Source organism: Chiloscyllium plagiosum, chromosome 7 (assembly GCF_004010195.1).
Source record: "Chiloscyllium plagiosum isolate BGI_BamShark_2017 chromosome 7, ASM401019v2, whole genome shotgun sequence".
Lineage (NCBI taxonomy): Eukaryota > Metazoa > Chordata > Chondrichthyes > Orectolobiformes > Hemiscylliidae > Chiloscyllium > Chiloscyllium plagiosum.
The window spans coordinates 52,190,453-52,210,356 of NC_057716.1; the positions used below are offsets into that span (position 1 = coordinate 52,190,453).

Genomic DNA, 19,904 nt, shown 5'->3' on the forward strand with positions numbered 1-19,904 from the left:
CTTCCAACTCAGCACCGTCCTCATGACCTGTCCTACCTGTCCATCTTCCTTCCCATCTATTTGCTCTATTCTCCTCTCCAACATATCATCATTACCCCCACCTCCATCTACTTATCGCACTCTCAGCACCATCCCCTCCTATTTACCTCTCAGCCCCCTGGCCCACAACCCTCATTCCTGATGAAGGGCATATTTCAGAAACGTCGATTCTCCTGATCCTCGGATGCTGTGCTTTTCCAGCATCAAACTCTTGACTCTGATCTCCAGCATCTGCAGTCCTCACTCCCGCCTAACATTTTGAGAGTTGGAGTGAAGCCTGGTATTGTACAAGAAACAAAAAATGTGTTGCTGGAAAAGCGCAGCAGGTCAGGCAGCATCAAAGGAGCAAGAGAATCGACATTTCGGGCATAAGCCCTTCTTCAGGAGTACAAGAAAGTCAGAAGTCCATATTTTCGCACATGCTTTGATGTTTTAACTTCATTATATGCATCATTCACCAGCTGTAGGTTTCTTGCTCAGAGATCAGCCTGATTGAAGGCTTGGGTTCTAGTCAACAGGGAACATGATTGGAGAGTTCAGAGGTAACATTAGACTACTTCCCCAACTCCAGGGTCTGACCCTGAAGGGGGACTGATCTTGGACCCTGGGACAAGATTGGGATGATGGGTGCTTGGGAGGAAACACTTCTGCTGTTCCAGATTCCTAAGGAACATTGTGGAGACCTTCTTCCTGAGGTAGTACTTGCCCCAATGCAGCTGTCAAGATGTTTCAGATCTGGAGAAACTAGCATGTCAATGCCTTCCAGCCTCTTTAGCACATTTGCAATGCCAATACACATCTTTGAAGCAGGATACTTATCTGTCCCTTGCTCTGCCTGAGTTAAAGTCGGCAGGTTGAAGTCAGCTTTCCATCACATTTTCAGTTAAACCTGCCTTTCACATGCATTACCATCCATTCTTCCAAACAAAAAGTCTAATCCCTCACCCCTGTCTATCCTCTGTCCAACATGTGGGTGATGATAAAAGACAGAAAAGACTTGGCTCTTTAAAGCCTGGAAGGTTGTCAGAGAGATATTCCTTTAAATATAAGCGAAATAATAAATGGAGTGAAAAATAATTAAATATAACGTTACTTTAAATCAAACTGGAGGAGATAGGACAAGAGGAAAACAGGAAGCTACCTCCAAATATCAGGAGGTTTCTTCTTCCTGCAGATAAACAACACAGAACAGATTCTGTGGTCTCAGTAGTGAATGTGTTATATTCCGGATATGAACACACAAAACATTTAAACTAAAGACTGGAAGATAGAACCTTATATTCCTGGATATTAGATGTTCATGTGAAATAAAGAGGAAGATATGTGGTAGTGCTCCAAATAAAGGACTTTATTACAGCATTGATTGCAGGGATGTTCAAGGAAGAATGTGGTAAATAACAAACAGAATAAATGAATAAAGAGGAAATGGTGCAATTCCACAGCACATTACATACCATTAAATTATGGGGGTGAGATAGAGGAGAAGACATATACACAGTCAACAGCTAGAAAATCAAAATAGTCAATTAAGTCAATGTGCTGTGCATTTCAAAGTTTTTTCTGCATCAATGGAAATGATTGTTAACTGTTAGCTTTCTGTGGAGATCTTCCCTACACAGCATCTCACTTCTTGTTCCACAATCTCCCACAGCCTACTTCTCCCTTCTTCTCAAAATCAACAACAAGACTGTGTTGGCAGACCCATCATTTCAGCCAGTTTCTGCCCCACTGACAATATTTCTTCATATCTTGACTCTATTTTACCCATGTGTTTTGTCTCTTCCCACTTACATTCATGATTCTTCTGAAACTTTCAGTTGGTTCCATGATTTCCAGTTTTCTGGTCCTAGCTTTCTCCTCTTCAACCATGGATATGCAATCCCTCTACATGGCCATCACTATCAAGATGGTCTGAAGACTCTCTGCTGCTTCCTTGAAAAATGGTCTACATAAGATCCAACCATGACCACTTTTGTTCGCCTGACTGAGCCCATTCTCACTTTGACTGTCATTTCCTTTAACTTGTCACTTTCTCTAAATCAATGGTGCGGCCATCGTGGGTATATGCAAGAATGTCAGCTATACGTACTCCTTTGTAGTGATATGGAATACTTCTTGTTCCCGGTCTTACTTGGGCCCTCACCCACAGCATTTTCTGTAATATAATCGATGATGTCTTCAATGCTGCTTCCTGCTCTCATTGAGAATTCAAAAAAAATCATTAGCTGGTTCCAATTTCTATCCTTCTCTCACCTTCATCGGATCCATCTCTGACTCTTCCTTTCCATTCCTTGACTTTAATGTTTCCATTTCTGAGGAGGGGTCACCCACCGGTATCCATTATAAGCCCACTGACATCCATAAATCTTGACTACACCTCCTTCCACCCTGCTTCCTGCAAGAATTCCATTCCATTCTTCCAGTGACATCTGTTCCGATGATGCCACCTTTCACCAGGGTGCCTGTGACAAGACCTCCTTGTTCCTCACTCAAGGAATCCTTCTCCACTGATTGCCAGGGCCCTCAACCTTGTCAAGATTGTGCCCTCACTCTTGCTGCTCCTTCCCAGAATAATGATAGTGTTCTCCTTGTCCTTAATTTACACACCACCAGTCTCTCCTTTTAAACCATTTCTGCCATCTTCAGAAGTATATCACCAGCAAAAAAAAACTTCTCCTTCCCTTCACTGTCAGCAATCTGCAGGGATTATTCCCTACATGACATCCTGGTCCACTTCTCCATCACTCCTAATCCATGCTCATTTCCTCACGGCATTTTGCCATACAATTACAGAAGGTACAACATGTGCCCATTCACCTACTTGTCCCTCACTGCCCCATACCCATAATACACCTTCTGGGAGAAGCAGCATTTCATTTGTATTTCTTTCACTTAATTTACAGTATTCACTGCTCACAATGCAATTTTCCTAATAATGGCAAAATGAAACACAGTCTTGGTAACTGCTTTGTTGGACACCTCTGTTTTATCTGTGAAAATGACCCCAACTCCATATTTGCTTGCCATTTCATTCATCTTGCTCCTGTGCTAGCATTTCTGTCCTGGGCCTTCTATGGTGTTCCAATGAAGTGTAGTACAAGCTGGAGAAACAACACCTTACCTGCTGATTAGGCAGATTCCAGCCTCTAGGACTCAATACTGAGTTCTGGAACTGTCCTCCATTTCTATGCACAAAGAGGCTGTTCAAAACATCAGCTCTCTGAGCATTTTAATCTAATACCAATCTCCTGATTTTTCTCCATACGTTTCATGCTGTTTCCATTTAAATAATCATCAATTTCCCCCTTAAATGCTTCAATTGAATCTGCATTCCAGACCCTGACTATTTGTTGAATGAAAATACTTTTCCTCCCCTCACATTTGTTGCTTGTGCAGAACACTTTAAAGCTAAGCCAATGATCCTTTTACCAACAGGAACACTTTCTTCCTATCTACTCGGACTAGACCCCTCAAGATTTTGGAAACTTCTATCAATTGTCCTCTTGGCCTTCATGTCTCCAAGGAAAAGACTCATATTTTCTACAATCTTTTCTCAAAAGTGAAATGTTTCACCTCTGGTACCATTCTCAAACTTCTCCTGCACTTTCTCCAATTCTTTTGCATAGTGTGGCACCCAGAACTGTACAAAATCCTTCAGCTGATGTCCAACTAGGGTCCTATATATGTTCAAGGGTAACAACATCAGATCCAAAACCAAAATCATGGTTTTCAGAACCATGGTGGTGCCTGCTTTCCTATATGACTCTGAGACAGGGACTGTCTACAGCAGACACCTCAAGACGCTGAAGCAGTATCACCAAAGCTGCCTGTGCTAGATCCTATGAATCCGCTGGGAAGAAAGACGTCAACACCAGTGTCCTTGATTAGGCCAACATCCCCAACATTGAGGCACTGATCACCTTTGATTGGCTACAATAGGCCGCCAGGTCATCCGCACAGCTGACATGAGACTCCCCAAGCAGATGCTCTACTCCCAGCTTTCAAACAGCAGGCGAGCCCCAGATGGACAGAGTACGCACTTCACTTGAGACCCTCAAGGCCTCACTAGCAAAGTGCGGCATTCCCACAGACACCTGGAAATCACTGGCCCAAGACTGTCTAAAGTGAAGGAGGAGCATTGGGAAGGCTCGAGCACCTTCAGACTTGCCATTGGGAAAAAGCAAAAGCCAGGTGAAAGCAATGAAAGGGGCATTCTCCCACACCAATGCCCCATCCACCCCTTCCCATGACCACCTTCAGCCCCAAGTGTCCCAGAGTCTGTGGAAGGAGCATCAATCTATACAACCATAAGGACACATGCTGAGAGTAGAAGAGAGTCATCCTGAGAGTGGAAGAGATTTCCAACGGTGATGATGATGATTTTTTCTGTACAACCTCCTTGCTCTTGAACTCTATACCCCTCTCTATGAAGCCTAGAATACCTTATTAATACTTTGTTAACACCTGCGTCTATCTGCCTTGCCCCCTTTAATGACTCATATATCCAGATCTCTGCTCTTACACACCCTTTAGAATCGTATCTTTACTTTATACAGTCCTTCCGTCATCTTTGTACCAAAGGATGCACCTTGCACTACTCCACATTGAACTTCATCTTCCACTTATCTGCACAGTCCACCAACTCGCCAAGGTTCTTTTGAAGTTAGATTTAAGGAAAAAAAAAGTCTGAGATGATTAAGAAATGCTTGTAACAATTAACATTAACCAGTATTTCATCAAATGCAAAGTGCTGACTTTTCTTTCAGATAAAATACAAAACATTAACTACTCACCTATTGTGCCAGTCATAAATCTGATGAATATTTCCAAAAACTATCTTCTCTTTTCCTTTCATGTCATCAGGAACTCCTTTATCTTCTATCGTTTTCATGAAACCCTAAAACATCAAATGTATGTTGAAACTGCTGTCAGCAAAACTTTAAACTTGCAGTACTTGTCAAGTCAACAAATCATTCTATTTCTTAGTAAATACCTGAAGAATTTGTGTAGTCCTTTGTGTAGTCCAGAATAAAACTTATAAAGTGTTACATAAATAAAGTTAGGTGTCAAGACAATTCTATTTTTGTTAAGGGTGCTCAACTTTTGAAACATGATACAGTTGTCACAGGCCTCCTGTAACCCAGGGCTGGTGAGACAACATACAGGGAGACAACTGCTGGTGGTTTAGCTTAGGGGTCACCACACCTCAGATAATGGGCAAAGTTGAGAAGATAATCTCAGTTGGAGCAGGAACTGAACTCACATCATTTCAGCTCTCTGAACTGTAAACCAACTATCTAGCCCACTGAACTAACCAACCCCCTTAGTGCAACACGATAAATGGTCAAACATAAGTGAGTTAGTCACATTTCTGTTTTAGGCTGATAACAATGCAGACAATAGATACATTAGGCTTTGTTGTTGACTGAAACTTGCTTTGATTGGTCATGGAATTAGAGAGAAATCTCCCACAGTAACCTTTCCCTGAGGTTGTTTTAAAATCTTTTCTTCTTCATTCTGGAGATTAACTAGATGCCAGTCAGTGGAAAGTATTGAAGGACCGTGATACTTAGTTGCAACATGACTGCATATGATAAATCAGATTGCCTCACAGGTCAGATTTACAATTAAATCTCTGTTGGAAACCATTAAAAGATGGCATAATTAGATGGATTTAACAGACCAGTGCAAGACAAAAAAATCATCAAAGCATAATTATAATCATTAAGAGATTAAAATGAGGCACAAAATACACTCTAAAGTCTTAAGGTGTCTATGGTACTGAAGTGTGCAGATCAGAAAGAACAGAAAGCTTGATTTTTGGTATATGCTGAGTTAACTGATCTCTCCCAGTGCAACAATCACTGAAGTACTGGAAAATTGAAGGAGAGGACAGAATGTAATAATAAACAATCTAAATTTGGGGCACATTCCTGCTGAGTGATATTTCCCACCAAGTAGAGGACTGTCAATCCATAAAATGCCAATGATGGGATGATGACCAAAGGGCAAATTCTGTCCTATATAATTCCCAGTATGAAAATACATTAATTCAATGCAGTTAGTCTTCTTAACAAGTGTGATAACTCTTTACAGTTAATATTATTATGTTCATTTAAGTGTTATACCAATTAAATTCGACACATCTTACCTCTACCACAACACCCAAGTCTTTCACATAATCCTTCTCAGTTTGAACAAGCTCATTTAGGACATATCTGTAACAAGATGAAAGGATTATTTGTGGATAGGTTCTGAATTCTGATAGTATTCTGTTAAGTTGGTTATGTTCAACTGCAATTATTTACAACACTGATGACTGACCACAGAATTAGACACAAGTTGTTCCATGGAGAATCTGCATCATTTTATGATTATTTGTAACTAATTAACATTTGGGCTTAATAATAAACAAAACAATTAGAGAAAACTTAAAGTCATTTTGTTTAGAAAGCTGCATGTATGGAAGAGATTGGAGTAAAGTTAACAAATGCTGGAAAGTCTTGACAGGTCTGATAGTTTGGAAAGAAGAAAGGCAGGTCAGCACTTTCTGTTTGGGTTAATTGCATTGTTTCCAGAGTTCCAACATTTACTGTTTTGTTTTTATCCTTTGAAGTTTTGGAAGCCTCTTGTATTATAGTGCAGAAACTAATCGACGAATTCAGAAAACATCAAAATACCGATGGCCCAAATGTGCTAGTCAGGTACAGGGCCCCCTTCTCTGTCAGTGACAAGAAAAAAAATTGATAACATATCTTCCTCTGATTTTCTGGCCAATTTTTGAAATAAAATTACTTGCAATTCTTTCTTGACTAATCTTTGATTGGACACACTAAGATTGAGAGAAAACCAATGTTTTTAGGATTGTTTATAGCTGTCACTATTTGTAACTGAATAGCTTCAAACCATTGACAGTGATAACCCTTGCTTCAATACTCTCTCACCTGCCAACAATGTTCACAACTTTGTCAAATACTCAGCCCCCAGCACCAACCATACCCATTTCCTTAACTATGCTGAATCTTCCGACATCAGCCAGATGAGAGTCAGGGATTTCAAAGGTGAGTTGGAAGAGTGGGTGTGGGAAGTGATACGTACTGGGGGAGAGTTGTCTGGGCAGAGGGTAGGAGAGATAATAAGGATTAGAAAACATAAATTATCGATCAGAGTTGGTATTGACTTTTGCTCCAAACAAAATATGCTTTCTATTAATAGTAGCTGATTGATTCAATGTTCACTTTGCCTTTAACTTTAAAATGAAATTTAGCATCACCTCAGATTTTTCTTTTTCAATTTTATAATATTTTTTGACTATGGAAGATAGGAATTTATATATAAAAAATGAGTTATGACCAGTCCCCAGTTGAGATTCTCACTTCACTACAGTTCCAGACAGGATACCCCAAACTGTTAAGTTCGTGGGTGAGGAGTGATAAATTGGCTCCTCAATTCACCCACCCTCTCGTTGGTCACAACAAGGTCACTTTGAAAATGATTGCTTCCTCTGTGAACATCTTTCTTCCAGATCCAAGGAACTTATACTTTAAAATAAGCAAATTTAACCAGGTTTTCTTAAAATAACAAAATGGTGAGATTATTCATTACTAAATGAAATTAGTAACACAACATATGTATGCACAGTTTAGAAATGAGGTGAATCCAACAAGGTAATTGTCAAAAAAAGTTACATGGATCATCTCTCAATTGTCCATGATTAGCAGTTAAGAGTTGAATGTTGCAGTCAGTGCAGTGGAGGTTACTGGTAGCATTGACATTGGTAGGTGAATAGTAAGATTCACAGTTCTTACATTTACAGATTAATTGATATTCTATAGCTCTAAAACCTTTTGACTTTGATTGAATTCCAATATTCAGAATGAGAAAGAGTCCCTTACTGTCCTGTTTCATTTTTAACTGGATTCTTTCACCTGGAGTTAGAAAGAGTCTTTATCTGCACCCCATGAATAACTGGGAGGTAGTTCTTCAAATGTGACCATCACTGTACACTAATGCTCAAACACAGGAGGTGGACAAGAATATTTAGTCGCATTGGCACATTCCAGTAAAGTTGAAACTGCCTTTTCACCACCTATTCTTCAACGGGAAAAATACATGATATTTTTGAAGTTTTGGATATAAACCACAGGATACATCATTTTGTTGAGTAGGGGTTCTCAGCATTGGTATTTTTGTAGTCACAACAGATCACAGTCCACCTTCAAGTGTTACATTTCTTGCATTCCACTGGTCTCCCTTTCTCTCTCTAAGAAATCAATTAAGTTATCTTCATAGTTAGTTTTGACTGTGTCATCCATATGGAAATACAAGTTAAAACTGTTCATAGTATTTCAGAGGTGTGATCCATTGTCATAACACTATCGGCTGTATGCTATAATCCAAGGTGGTCCAACCAGAAATGGAGTGTTTGGTTACATCAGCAGAGTGCATTATATTCCATTTGCATACAAACTAAATTACCATCACCCTGAAGGAATTTGCTTACTTTTTCCTTGACTAACAATAAATTTGAATTAATTTCTGTTTTCAATAATTTCTTCTAATTCAAATCTTCGCAAACAATGCATTGGCAAAAATAAGAATTAGACTTCTAATAATAGTCTAAGAACAGTATAATTGTAATGTTATCAAATTAATAATTCAGAGACCCAGGAGGGTGTTGAACGGGGTTGGGATGGCGGGCAGGGGTGGTGTTGGATGGGTTTGGGAGAGGGCGGAGGCTCACGCACAGTGTGCTGCTGCCTAGTCTGAACTGGGAGCAGACATAATAGAAAACTACCAGCCCCAGAGGAAAGACATTAAATCGATTAACCGAATAATCAATTATCCGAACGAAATAGCGCCCACCCATCTTGTTGGGATAATCAAGGTTGCTCTGTAGTTTATTTTTAACTGCCCTCTGCATGGGCCTAAGAATCAGTTGGATCAAACCACCACAAAAAAAGCTCAGCGTGAGTAAAAATGGATAGATCTTAGCACTGATTCAGACACTGGAGATAACAAAGGCACAATCTACCTAGTCAACCCTGCAAAGTCCACCTCAATAACATCTGGGAACTTGCATCAAAATTGGAAGCAGTCCCACAGACTACTAAAATAACAGCTTGACATATGAATTATGCATTACAGCCAATATTCCAGAAACTTCCATCACCATCGCAGAGTATATCCTGTCCTTCTGCTGAACAGATCTCCCACAGCTAATGGAGTTCATTTTGTTTTATTCATTCACAGGATGTGGCCATCACTGGCCAGGTTGACATTGAATTCCCATCCCTAATTGTCGAGAGGGCACTTAAGAGTTAACCACTTTACTGTGGGTTTGGAGTCACAAGTAGGCCAGACCACATAAGAGTAGCTATTTCCTTACCTAAAGGACGTTAGTGAATGATTTTTTTTTCCCCTGGCAATAGGTTCATAGTCATCATTAGAGTCTTATTTTCAGGTTTACAATTAATTCAGATTCCACTATCAGCTGTGGCAGGATTTGAACATGGGTCTCTGGATTAACAGTCCAGTGATAACACCGCTTGGCCGTCACCTCCCCCAATGGCATAGAACAGCATTACTGATTGATTTATTTGAGTCTTGGGCCTGCGATAGGTGGTAAGGGAATTTACAAAAGTAGAAACCTACTTGGAGTCATCTTCATTAATCTATCCATAGTAAATTCATCTGTTGTAACAGTACTGGTAAGAGTACTTTCTTTTGGACACAAAGTCTAGTTTTCACACTGTGGGTACTTTCCATGTGTAATATAGCACAATGATCATGCAAAAACAATAGATAGAGAATAGATATAGTAGCAAATCTAGGCATCAATGAGATATTTTGGGCCATCAGCAGCAACAGTACTTAACCATAGTCTGCAACTTCATGGGCACATCCCTTATTGTGTTGTTATCATCAAACCAGGGACCAATCCAAATTCAGTGAGGAGTACAGGAGACCATGCCGGGACCAACAGTGTGATTCAAAACATAGGACTACATTCATGTTAAGCAGCTGAAACAACAAGTATACATAGCACTGAGCAATCCAAAACCAATTTATTGGGTCAAAGCTTTCTAGACTTGCTCCATCTGGTCATGAATGTTGACACACAATTAAACAACTAATTGGAGAAGGAGAACTCACAAACATATTCAACCTCAGCTGTGGTAGAGCCTAGTGTGTTCATGCAAAAGGCAAAGCTGAAACATTAGCAAAACTCTTCATCCAGATATGGTGAGTGGATGATCTACCTTAACCTCCTCCTGAGGTCTCTAACATCATAAATACCAACTTTCAGCCAAATTAATTCCCTCCACATAAAATCAAATAATGGGTAAAGGCACAGATACAACAAAGACTTTGGGGCCTAACAGTATTAAGGCTATCATATTGAAGACTCCTGTTCCAAATAAAATATGTGTCCATAGCCAAGCTGCTCCAGTACAGTTACAACAGTATAAATGACCAGGCAATTCAGAAATTATCCAAGCATTCATCACTAATCTGCTCACTGATGTCAATTTGGGTTCCAAAAAGGACATTCTGTTCCAGAAGTCATTACAACCTCAGTTCAAACCTCAGGCAATCAAGAGGTGAGAGTGACTACCCTTGATATCAAAGCAGTATTTGACTGAGGGTGGTTTCAAGGAGCCCCAGCAAACTTGGAGTAAATGGGAATCTGGGGAAGTGCTCCACTGGTTGTGACATTGAAGACCAATTATCTCAGCTCAGGACACTTTGTAAGAGTTCCTCAGGACAGCATCCCAGGTCCAAACATCTCCAGCTGCTTCATCAATGACTTCTTTCAATCATCAGATCAGACATGCAGATGTTTGCTGACAACTGAGGTTTACAGCTCCTCAGGTACTGAAGTATTTCATACAAACACACAACAACACATAGAGAACATTCAGATTTGTGCTGGTGAGTACATAATAACTTTCATACAACCCAAGTCATGGACAATAACCATTCCAAGAAAGAATCTAACCATTTAGCCTTGATATTCAATGATAGTATTATGGCCAAGGCTTACCATTGGCCAGTAACTTAACAGAAGCAGCTATATAAATAAGGTGATTACAAGAGTAGGTCTGGGGTTTGGAATTCAGTGTTTTTTTTTCACTCATTGGACGTGGGTGTTTCTGGCTGGCCAGCATTTATTGCCTGTCCCTAGTTTCCCTTGAGAAGGTAATGGTGAAGTGCTTTCTTGAACTGCTGCAGTTCACCTGTTGTAGGTTGACTCATAATGCACTCAAGAAGGGAATTCTTGGATTTGACATGTAACAATGAAGGAACAGTAATAAATTTCCAAGTCAGGATGGGAAGCGGCTTTAGATTTGTGCTTGGAAGATGATGGACAGGCTTTAGAGAGTCAGGAGGTGAGTTACATTCTGCAGTATTCCTAGCCTCTGACTTGCTTTGGTAGCCCTGTGTTTATGTAGTGAATCCAGTTGAGTTTCTGGTCAATGGTAACCTCCAGGATGTTGATTTCGAGGATTCAGTGACATAGCACCAGGTATGTACTCACTCCTGACTTCACAAAAGTGACCACCACCTAGGGGCACAAGTTAGGTACATGATGGAACATTTCCCCTTGACTGGATTATGCAGCTCCAACAAAAATGAAGAAACTCCACACCATCCAGGACAAAGCAGCCCACTTAAGTGGCACTCCATCTATCTATGAGGGAATCATTCATTCTCTTTAAAATATTTATTATTATTAAAACTATTAGAAGACAGGGATCATACCTCTGACCCCTATGGAATCCTGAGCTAGATTCTTCATTCTCGACTCAAGTTTGTATGACATCAACAGCTTAATACAGTTTCCAACATTAATCTTTTTGTTATGATCCCAGCAGATGGTACTAGTGGACAAATCAATTCCCAAAATGAAATCTGGCTTGACAGATCTTTTTTTTAGTGCATTAGTTATTGTGGTGGTTACTCACTGAGACATATTCAAACGTGATTGTACATTTTCCTTAACAACAGAACAAATGTTTATTAAACATACAATAAATAAAATAAACCAAGGTATCTATAGATATAACAATGATCTTAACACAGAGACAAACAATGTTTCAACCTGTTTTCCAACACCACTCATTTCAGAGATTCATGTCTAAAGAAACTATACCCCTATCGCTATTCTTAAGGGTTCTACTTCAATGACTTGTGGCAGTTTCTTTGTTGGGGACTGTGAAATAATTCAATGAATCCTTTCTAAAGCTGCCAATATGAACTTTTCACAAATTAGATTCTCAACTTTCTTGGTTCAAGTGTTATGGACCAACCTAAACCCCCTCAAAATGTATTAAGAAGATAGCTTGGACTCTAACAATTTCTTATCTTAAAGGTAAGTATAAGGCACTGCTTTCCAGATGCAATTTAGTTGGTCAAATTACTCAACTTTAAGCAAAATATACTTTATTTTTACACTACAATGAACATATAGACAAAATAAAAATAAAATAATTGACTTAATTGTAACTCTATCAAAATGCTTAGCAGCATAATATGTATATTTACTACTACTAATTATCTGCCCCAATATAGTAACGTCTTATAAACACACCCTTGGCAAAGGCGAATTCAGTAAAATCGATTGTCTCTCATGCAATTCCAGCAGCTGGAAGAGAACCCCAGCTTTTAGCTGCAACAGAGAGAGGAATAAGAGCTTTCACATCCAGCTTCAAGACCTCAGCAACTGTAGAAAGCTAAAACTAAAAATCCTGTTTCTGTGGGAGCTTGACTTTACCCATTCAGGCTGCTTCTATTGTTCCAAGTTTAAGAAAAAACCCACAAGCTGTTTACTTCATTGGCTTTGAGCAGATCACTTGGTATCTCTGTCTCAACCTTTCTCCATTAAAAAAAGACAAATATATACCTATTAAAGCCATAGTCTTGTCACACTAATAAGCTTCAAATTTTCATTTGAACTCTTCTGGTTTGGAAGTTCTAAAATTAAACCCTTCTGCTGAAACGAATTGTTCCCTGAACTGCCTTGAATCCTTTTTCTAGAAGATAATCTAAACATGCTCCTAAGTGCAATGCTGGTCTCTTCTGAACTGAGTTTAAAGAACTTACTCAATTCTCAATTCTTCCAAACTGAAAATAAAGGCAATGATCTTATGCAATAACTCTACCTTTCATAAATGCAACAGTATAACCATCTTCCGATTAACACCACAGGAATGCACAGTCAGCTTCTCTCTGACAAAATGTTGGATTTAAACCATTGTTATGGAAGAACTCTGACATTTATAAAAAAAGAAAACCCCATACAGAAGTACCCAAGACCCACATGAATCTATTTTGATAACCAAATTCCAGAAGTTATATTAATATATATAAATTATACACCTTTCATCACACATTTAGAACCATTATCTTAAACAAAAACACAGGGCATTGGGCAATCCCCGCATCCTCAGGCACATCAGGCACCTTTCAATGATTCCTTTTCACTTTCTACATTGGAACATTCAGGCTGTTATTTCTGATATTTTACAGAACATAACCCCCAATGTTACCAAACTTTTTGGGAGTTTGGATTCCTAGCAGTAATCATAATTTGATAAGTAATTAAAGCATGAAGTGAAATATTCTTCAGGAAGGGCTTATGCCCGAAACGTCGATTCTCCTGTTCCTTTGATGCTGCCTGACCTGCTGCGCTTTTCCAGCAACACATTTTTAAGATAGTAATCTTGAGGTCCTAATCTAGTAAATCCACTAATCTAGGAAAACCTCTGGGGCACAGATCTATATCCCATCAGGATAACTGGAGGAATTTAAATTCATTGAATATTAACTAACATTGAAAATTAGTCTTAGTAAGGGTGACCATGACAACTTCCATTGATTATTGTAAAAATCACTAATATACTTAGGGAAGGATATCCATTGTCTGTGTCTGGTCTGGCCTACATGTGATTACAGACTGACAACAATGTGTTGACTCTTAACAGTCCTCTGAAGTGGCCTTACCAGGTGATATCCACTTCCTGTGAAAGAATATAAATTAAGTGTTCAATGAAGTCTTGTGGGACACGGCGATGATTGCCTCCAAATGCAGAGTGACAGGTTTTAACTTCTCAGAAGGATATCTTCAAATTATTGACTTGAAAATTCAAAATCACTAATCCATTTCAGCACATGAAGTCCATATTATTGATTATTGGAACCTCAAAGATTGCACAGAGCAGGGGTGCAAGGTTTAAGAATACAAGAAAGAGGAACCTGACTGCCCCTCAAACCTGTTCTACCATTCAATACAACCATGGCTTCAATTCTACTTTCTCACACATATCCTGTATCCTTTGATCCCCTGGTAAATCAAACACCTATCCATCTCAGCCTTGAATATAATCAATGGTAAGTATTTACAACTATCTGAGGTACAGAATTCCAAAGGTTCACAACTCTGTGATTGAAGAAATGTTTATACATCTGAACTCAAAATGATTAATCCATCATCCTCAATCTTCAATGATAGCAAACTCCCAGAGCAATGTGGATCTGGTCCAAGTAATCAAAGATTGGTAAGTGTTAAGGGTTGCATGCTGCATCGCCTAGTAGCCTGTGATTCTGCCACAATTACATGTTTCGATGCATCTGAAGCTAACTGATCTAAGCATTACTTCTATGTTATTCCCAACTACTAATCAAGAAGTGAAGCATGTTCCCAGACCTCTTGTTTCAGCAGTTTTGTTTGTCATGAAAATATCACTGGGACTCTCAGTTTTTTTAAAACATAATTAAATGGACATGGGAAGTCAGCAAATTTATATATTTCCCAAATCCTTTTGAGGATTTTAAGATCTTGACTGCGATGGGGAGACCAAATGGTGAACACTCTGTGGAACACCTCTGTTCAATCTATGTTTTGATGCAATTTTAATGCTCCATCTTGTTCCTAATCTCAACATTTTATTTTCATTGGCTTGCTGCTGCACTCCAAGGAAGCTCAATACAAGTTTACTGAACAGCACCTCATCTATTGACTGGTCACTTTACATCTTTTTGGACTGAACATCTAATTGTGTGCAATGCCACTTCTGAATTAATTTCTAATTATGCAATAATTATATTGTGCATGCTAATTAAAATTAATTTTAAACCGGGTTATATTACTGAAGTACTAGTTTAGAATCAGTTATCTCTGATCAAAAGGTAGCATTTGAATTCTATTAAACCTTGTGAACCTGAAACCCAAGTTTGAGCTAAAAGTAGAAATAAACATCTGATAACACAGCTTGCAAATAGAAAATACTTCAAATGCATGAAGCTGTCAAATCAGTGAGACTTTATCTCAGCCATTATAACTAATCTAGATGCAATTACTGTTTCTGAGTCACATGCTGATCATCCGATCTATGACATTCTGCAACTAGCTAAATGTTCAATGAATAGGAATACTGTATACAACATGTTTAATCTTCCTTAGCAGCTAATCTAAAATGGTACATAAAACTGCAATGATTCCAAATTCTGATTACTTAATCTAGAATTCCAACTTCTATTTAGATATGCAAAACATGTAATGAAAGATTTTGAGGCAAAGTAATATATATCTGAATATACTGATGTAATCAGTTTTTATGTTATATTTCACTGTAATGTTAAAGAAAAAAAAGCTTACGCTCTGCCTTTGAGTGCTTTGGCTCGCTTTTCTTCATCAAGATCTCCAGGTGACATTGAAGAATTCATTGACTCAGGACTAAGGGGATCTTTCAAATTACTTCGAAAGGAGCAGCCTGGTTCCAGAGTCTAGAAAATAATTATTGATTTATTAATTTTTTTTAATACAAAGTAAGCAAAAATGCCATACATTGATGCTGCATGTCCTGCAAACATATAACAGGCCAGTCTTCATTACATGATTCCATTGATGCTTTCAGACCTATTCCCACTGAAGTGTTCATTTCCACTCATTTCTAAAAGGTTGTTGGGGTAATATAAGTTTGGGACTGGCACAAGACACAAATCAAAGGGCCATTGACAGAAACCTTTCGTCGTCATCATTGCTAACCAGATCACTTTTTAAAATTATTTTAGCTTAAATAGAGCTTTTTCTAACAAGGTGGCTGAAAGAAAGAAGGAAAAATATTACTTATTTGCAAACAGGACACACCATTACTATGTAGCTGCAATACAAGCCTTCCTTTATAATGTTGGAATTAAAATAAGTACAGTCTTTTAATGCTTCCACAGGCTTTAACCTCACAAACAACAGTCAAAATGAATTTCTGAATGTCAGCATTGTGATTAATGAAATGTTTTTTGATGCCTTAGATTAATCTAAATCAACATTATATAGACCAGAAGTAAGAATATAAATTATATGTGCAGTTTAAAAATTGTGCTGCTAAGCCAAAGAATTTTTCAGGATGCATGGGGTTTAGAAATACCCCCATGGCCTGAATCCTACACTGAGTTCCAAATTACACAAAATAAGTTCAGAAAATCTCCTTAACAGCACAGTTCAATGTCTGTCCAATTTGTAGTCTGTAGAATTGATAATAAGTCTGCCTTGTCAGTTATAACAGTTATAGCAAGTAACTGCCAAGTATCCATTTCTCAATTAGGGAAAGAAACGTCCAAGCATGAAAATGTTTCCGAGGTACTTTTTATCATGTTAAATGATCTATGGAAAGCTAAAGGTGGCACATTGCACCAGAAGTCCAATTCTAACTTTCATATAACATACACAGTTACACACACCTGAATCCACAATACCATTTCTAGCATTGTGGAGAGGACTTACACAGCAGCTTGTACATAGATAACATAGGACAAGTTGCATCAATGAAATAATAGATAATGAAACAACTAATTACCCATCCTAATGTTGCTGAGATTATAATATTTTTGGTTGGATTTCTGGGATGAAAATGCTGACAAAACATCAGTTAATATGCTTATATTTTCGAAAACATGTTTAGGTACTAAAACTGTAGCATGGTTTTCAAAAACTTGAAAATTTAGTTTGTGCTTGATATGTATGAATTTAACTGTTTTTTTCCTATGCTTGTGTTATTTATAGACAATGAAGTAACCAATTGGTAGAAAAGGATGAGGTTTATCTATGATTTCCTGACAATGAAGTCAGGAAAATTGCAGAAAGAATCTCCAAAACCAATACAGTCCTTCAGCAAAGGAATTCTGAGTAACATTTGTGCTAACCAGACAGTACTAACATGTCAGGCTGCTTAGATCAAGATGTATTTATTTGCATTTTGACATTGTGCACCTTTTGAATTTTATGTCATGCGTATAGGTTTAAGGAATGTGCAACTGTGGCAGCAAAGGAATTTAAACCGCAGCTTCATATTTCAAAATCTCTCCATTTATCATCACAATGCTTGACAAAGCTTTTGGAATTTAATGCTCTCAATACACTGCTGGAAAATTACAATGAAACCAACACTTGTTCATGCTGTTTCAAGATATGCTTTGTATGCTAATCTTTTTTTCATCAACTGAAAATGTACCTGTTACCAGTTCTACAATCTATTATTCTGTAGCTCAAAACAGTCACGACAGATAAAGGCAAAATTTGAAAACGAAGAAATGATTTCAGTTCAAGTGGATTGGGGCAGACAATTTATTTACCCTGCTGTCAAGTAACAACAATGTACCTGCAATGGAACAAATGTTGGACTTTTTGTACTTTAAAGTTGAAAGCTACCTCTGTAACTTTCATTACACTGCGGTTCCAAAACCATTTCCTAAAATTCATTCACACGATGTTGGCTATGCTGGCTGAGTCAGTATTTATTACTCATCCTTAATTCGCCTTGAGAAGGTGGTAGTGAGTTGCCTTCTTGGACCGCTGCAGTCTATATGGTGTAGATACACACAGAGTGCTATCAGGAAGGAGTTCCAAGTTTTTGACCCCACAACAGAGAAGAAATGACAATATATATCCATGCCAGGATGGTGTGTGGCTGCAAGGGAACTTGCAGGTGGTGATTTTCACATATATCTGCTGTCCTTGTCCTACTCGGTGGGATTGGTTATGAGTTCTGCCAAAAGGAGCTTTAGCGAATTGTTTCAATGCATCTTCCAGCTGATACTTATGCTGCTACTGTACATCAGCAGTGAATGTTACTAAAGTAGTCAGATGTGGTACCAATCAAGCAGGTTGCTTTGTCTCTGATGGTGTCAAGCTTCTTGAGTGTTGTCAGAGTTGGAGTCTCCAAGTAAGTGGGAGTATTCTATCATACTTCTGACATTCCTTGTAAATGGACAACTGTTGATGAGTCAGGGGTTGAGTTATTTGCTGCAGAATTCTTAGCCACTGACTTGCTCTTGTAGCACTGTATTTATATAGCCAGCCCTGTTCTGTTTCTGATCAATGGTAAACCCCATAATGTTGATAATGGGGGATTCAATAACAGTGACACCATTGAATGTCAAGGTGCAATGGTTGGATTGTCTCTTGCTGGAAATGGTCATTGCCTCACAGCACCAGGGTCCCAGATTCAATTCCAGCCTTGGGCTACTGTCTGCTTGGAATTTGCACATTCTGTGTCTGTGTGGGTTTACTCCGGTTTCCTCCCACAATCCAAAGATGTGCAGGTCAGGTGAACTGGCCATGGTAAATTGCCCATAGTGTTAGGTGCATTAGTCAGAGGAAAATGGGTCTGGGGGGGGTTACTTTTCGGAGGGTCGATGTGGACTGGTTGGGCCGAAGGACCTGTTTCCACACTGTAGGGAATTTAATCTAATCTAAATGTTACTTGCCAATTCTCAGCCCAAGTCTGGTATTGTTGCATTTTGGACAGGGACTGCATCAGTGGTGAACAGCAATCATCAGCTAACATTCCCATTTCTAACAATATGATAGAAGCAAGGTCATTGATGAAGTAGCTGAAGATGTTTGGACCCAGGACACTACCCTCAGGGACTCCTGCACAGATGTCCTAGGACTGAGTTGACTGACCTCCAACAACCACAATTATGTTCTTCTGTGCTGGGTTTGACTCCAACCAGCAGAGAGTTCTCCTTGATACTCATTTCTTCCTGTTTCATGAAGGCACCTTGAGCCACACTCAGTAAATAGTGCTTTTATGTCAAGGTAAATCACTTTTACTTACCCTCTTGAATTCAGTTTTTTTGTAAACGATCAACCTAAGGCTACAATGAGGTCAGGAACTGAATGGGCCTGGCAGAACCTGAACTGAGCATCAGTAAACAGATAATAAAAACAAAGAACTGGAAGTCAGAAACAAAAACAGAGTGTGCTGGAGAAACTCAGCAGGTCTGGCTGCATCTGTAAACAGAAAAACAGAATTAACATGGGAAAGAATCATATTTATGCTGATGACGGGTGGTGGTAATTACATGAAGACAGTGCCCAGTGAGAGACATAGAGAGAGAGGAAAAAAAAGGGATAAGCAAACAAAGAGATTGCTGATAAGCTGAGAGATAAATATCTGGTAGGGTGCTTATAAGAAGTGTAAATGGCTGAAAATGGGTTGGCTGTGCTGGGCACAATCTGAACAAGACAGACCTAAGGGTGTGGGGATAAGGTTACTAACACAGGCGTTCACATTCTGAAATTGTTAAACTCAATGTTGGATCCTGAAACCTGTAAGGTATTTAGATGGAAGATGAGGTGATGTTCCTTCAGATTGTGTTCAGCCTCACTGGAACACTATGAAACAGTATTATTGGCCAGGGAACAAATTATGTGCTTAAGTGGCAGGTAACTGGAAGCTCGTCGACATTTTAATGGACAAAGCATAAGTGTTCAGCAAAGGAGTCACCCAGTCTGTGTTTTGCCTCCCCATTGTAGAGGAACCCCATTGTGAACAAAGGATACAGTAGACTAGATTGAA

General features: G+C 38.9%; 1 protein-coding gene across 11 annotated transcripts in view; it reads right to left on the bottom strand.

Annotated features, from left to right (window-relative positions):
* Window positions 1-19,904, bottom strand: part of kalrna (kalirin RhoGEF kinase a) — a 713,874-nt gene that overhangs the window by 77,369 nt on the left and 616,601 nt on the right. For all 11 annotated transcript variants that reach the window (XM_043693727.1, XM_043693729.1, XM_043693725.1 and 8 more), the window contains 3 exons: window positions 15,701-15,828; window positions 6,191-6,257; window positions 4,833-4,936 (listed from right to left, as the gene is read on the bottom strand). In XM_043693727.1, the coding sequence (XP_043549662.1) occupies window positions 4,833-4,936; window positions 6,191-6,257; window positions 15,701-15,828 (299 nt within the window). The remainder of the gene's footprint in view (window positions 1-4,832; window positions 4,937-6,190; window positions 6,258-15,700; window positions 15,829-19,904) is intronic.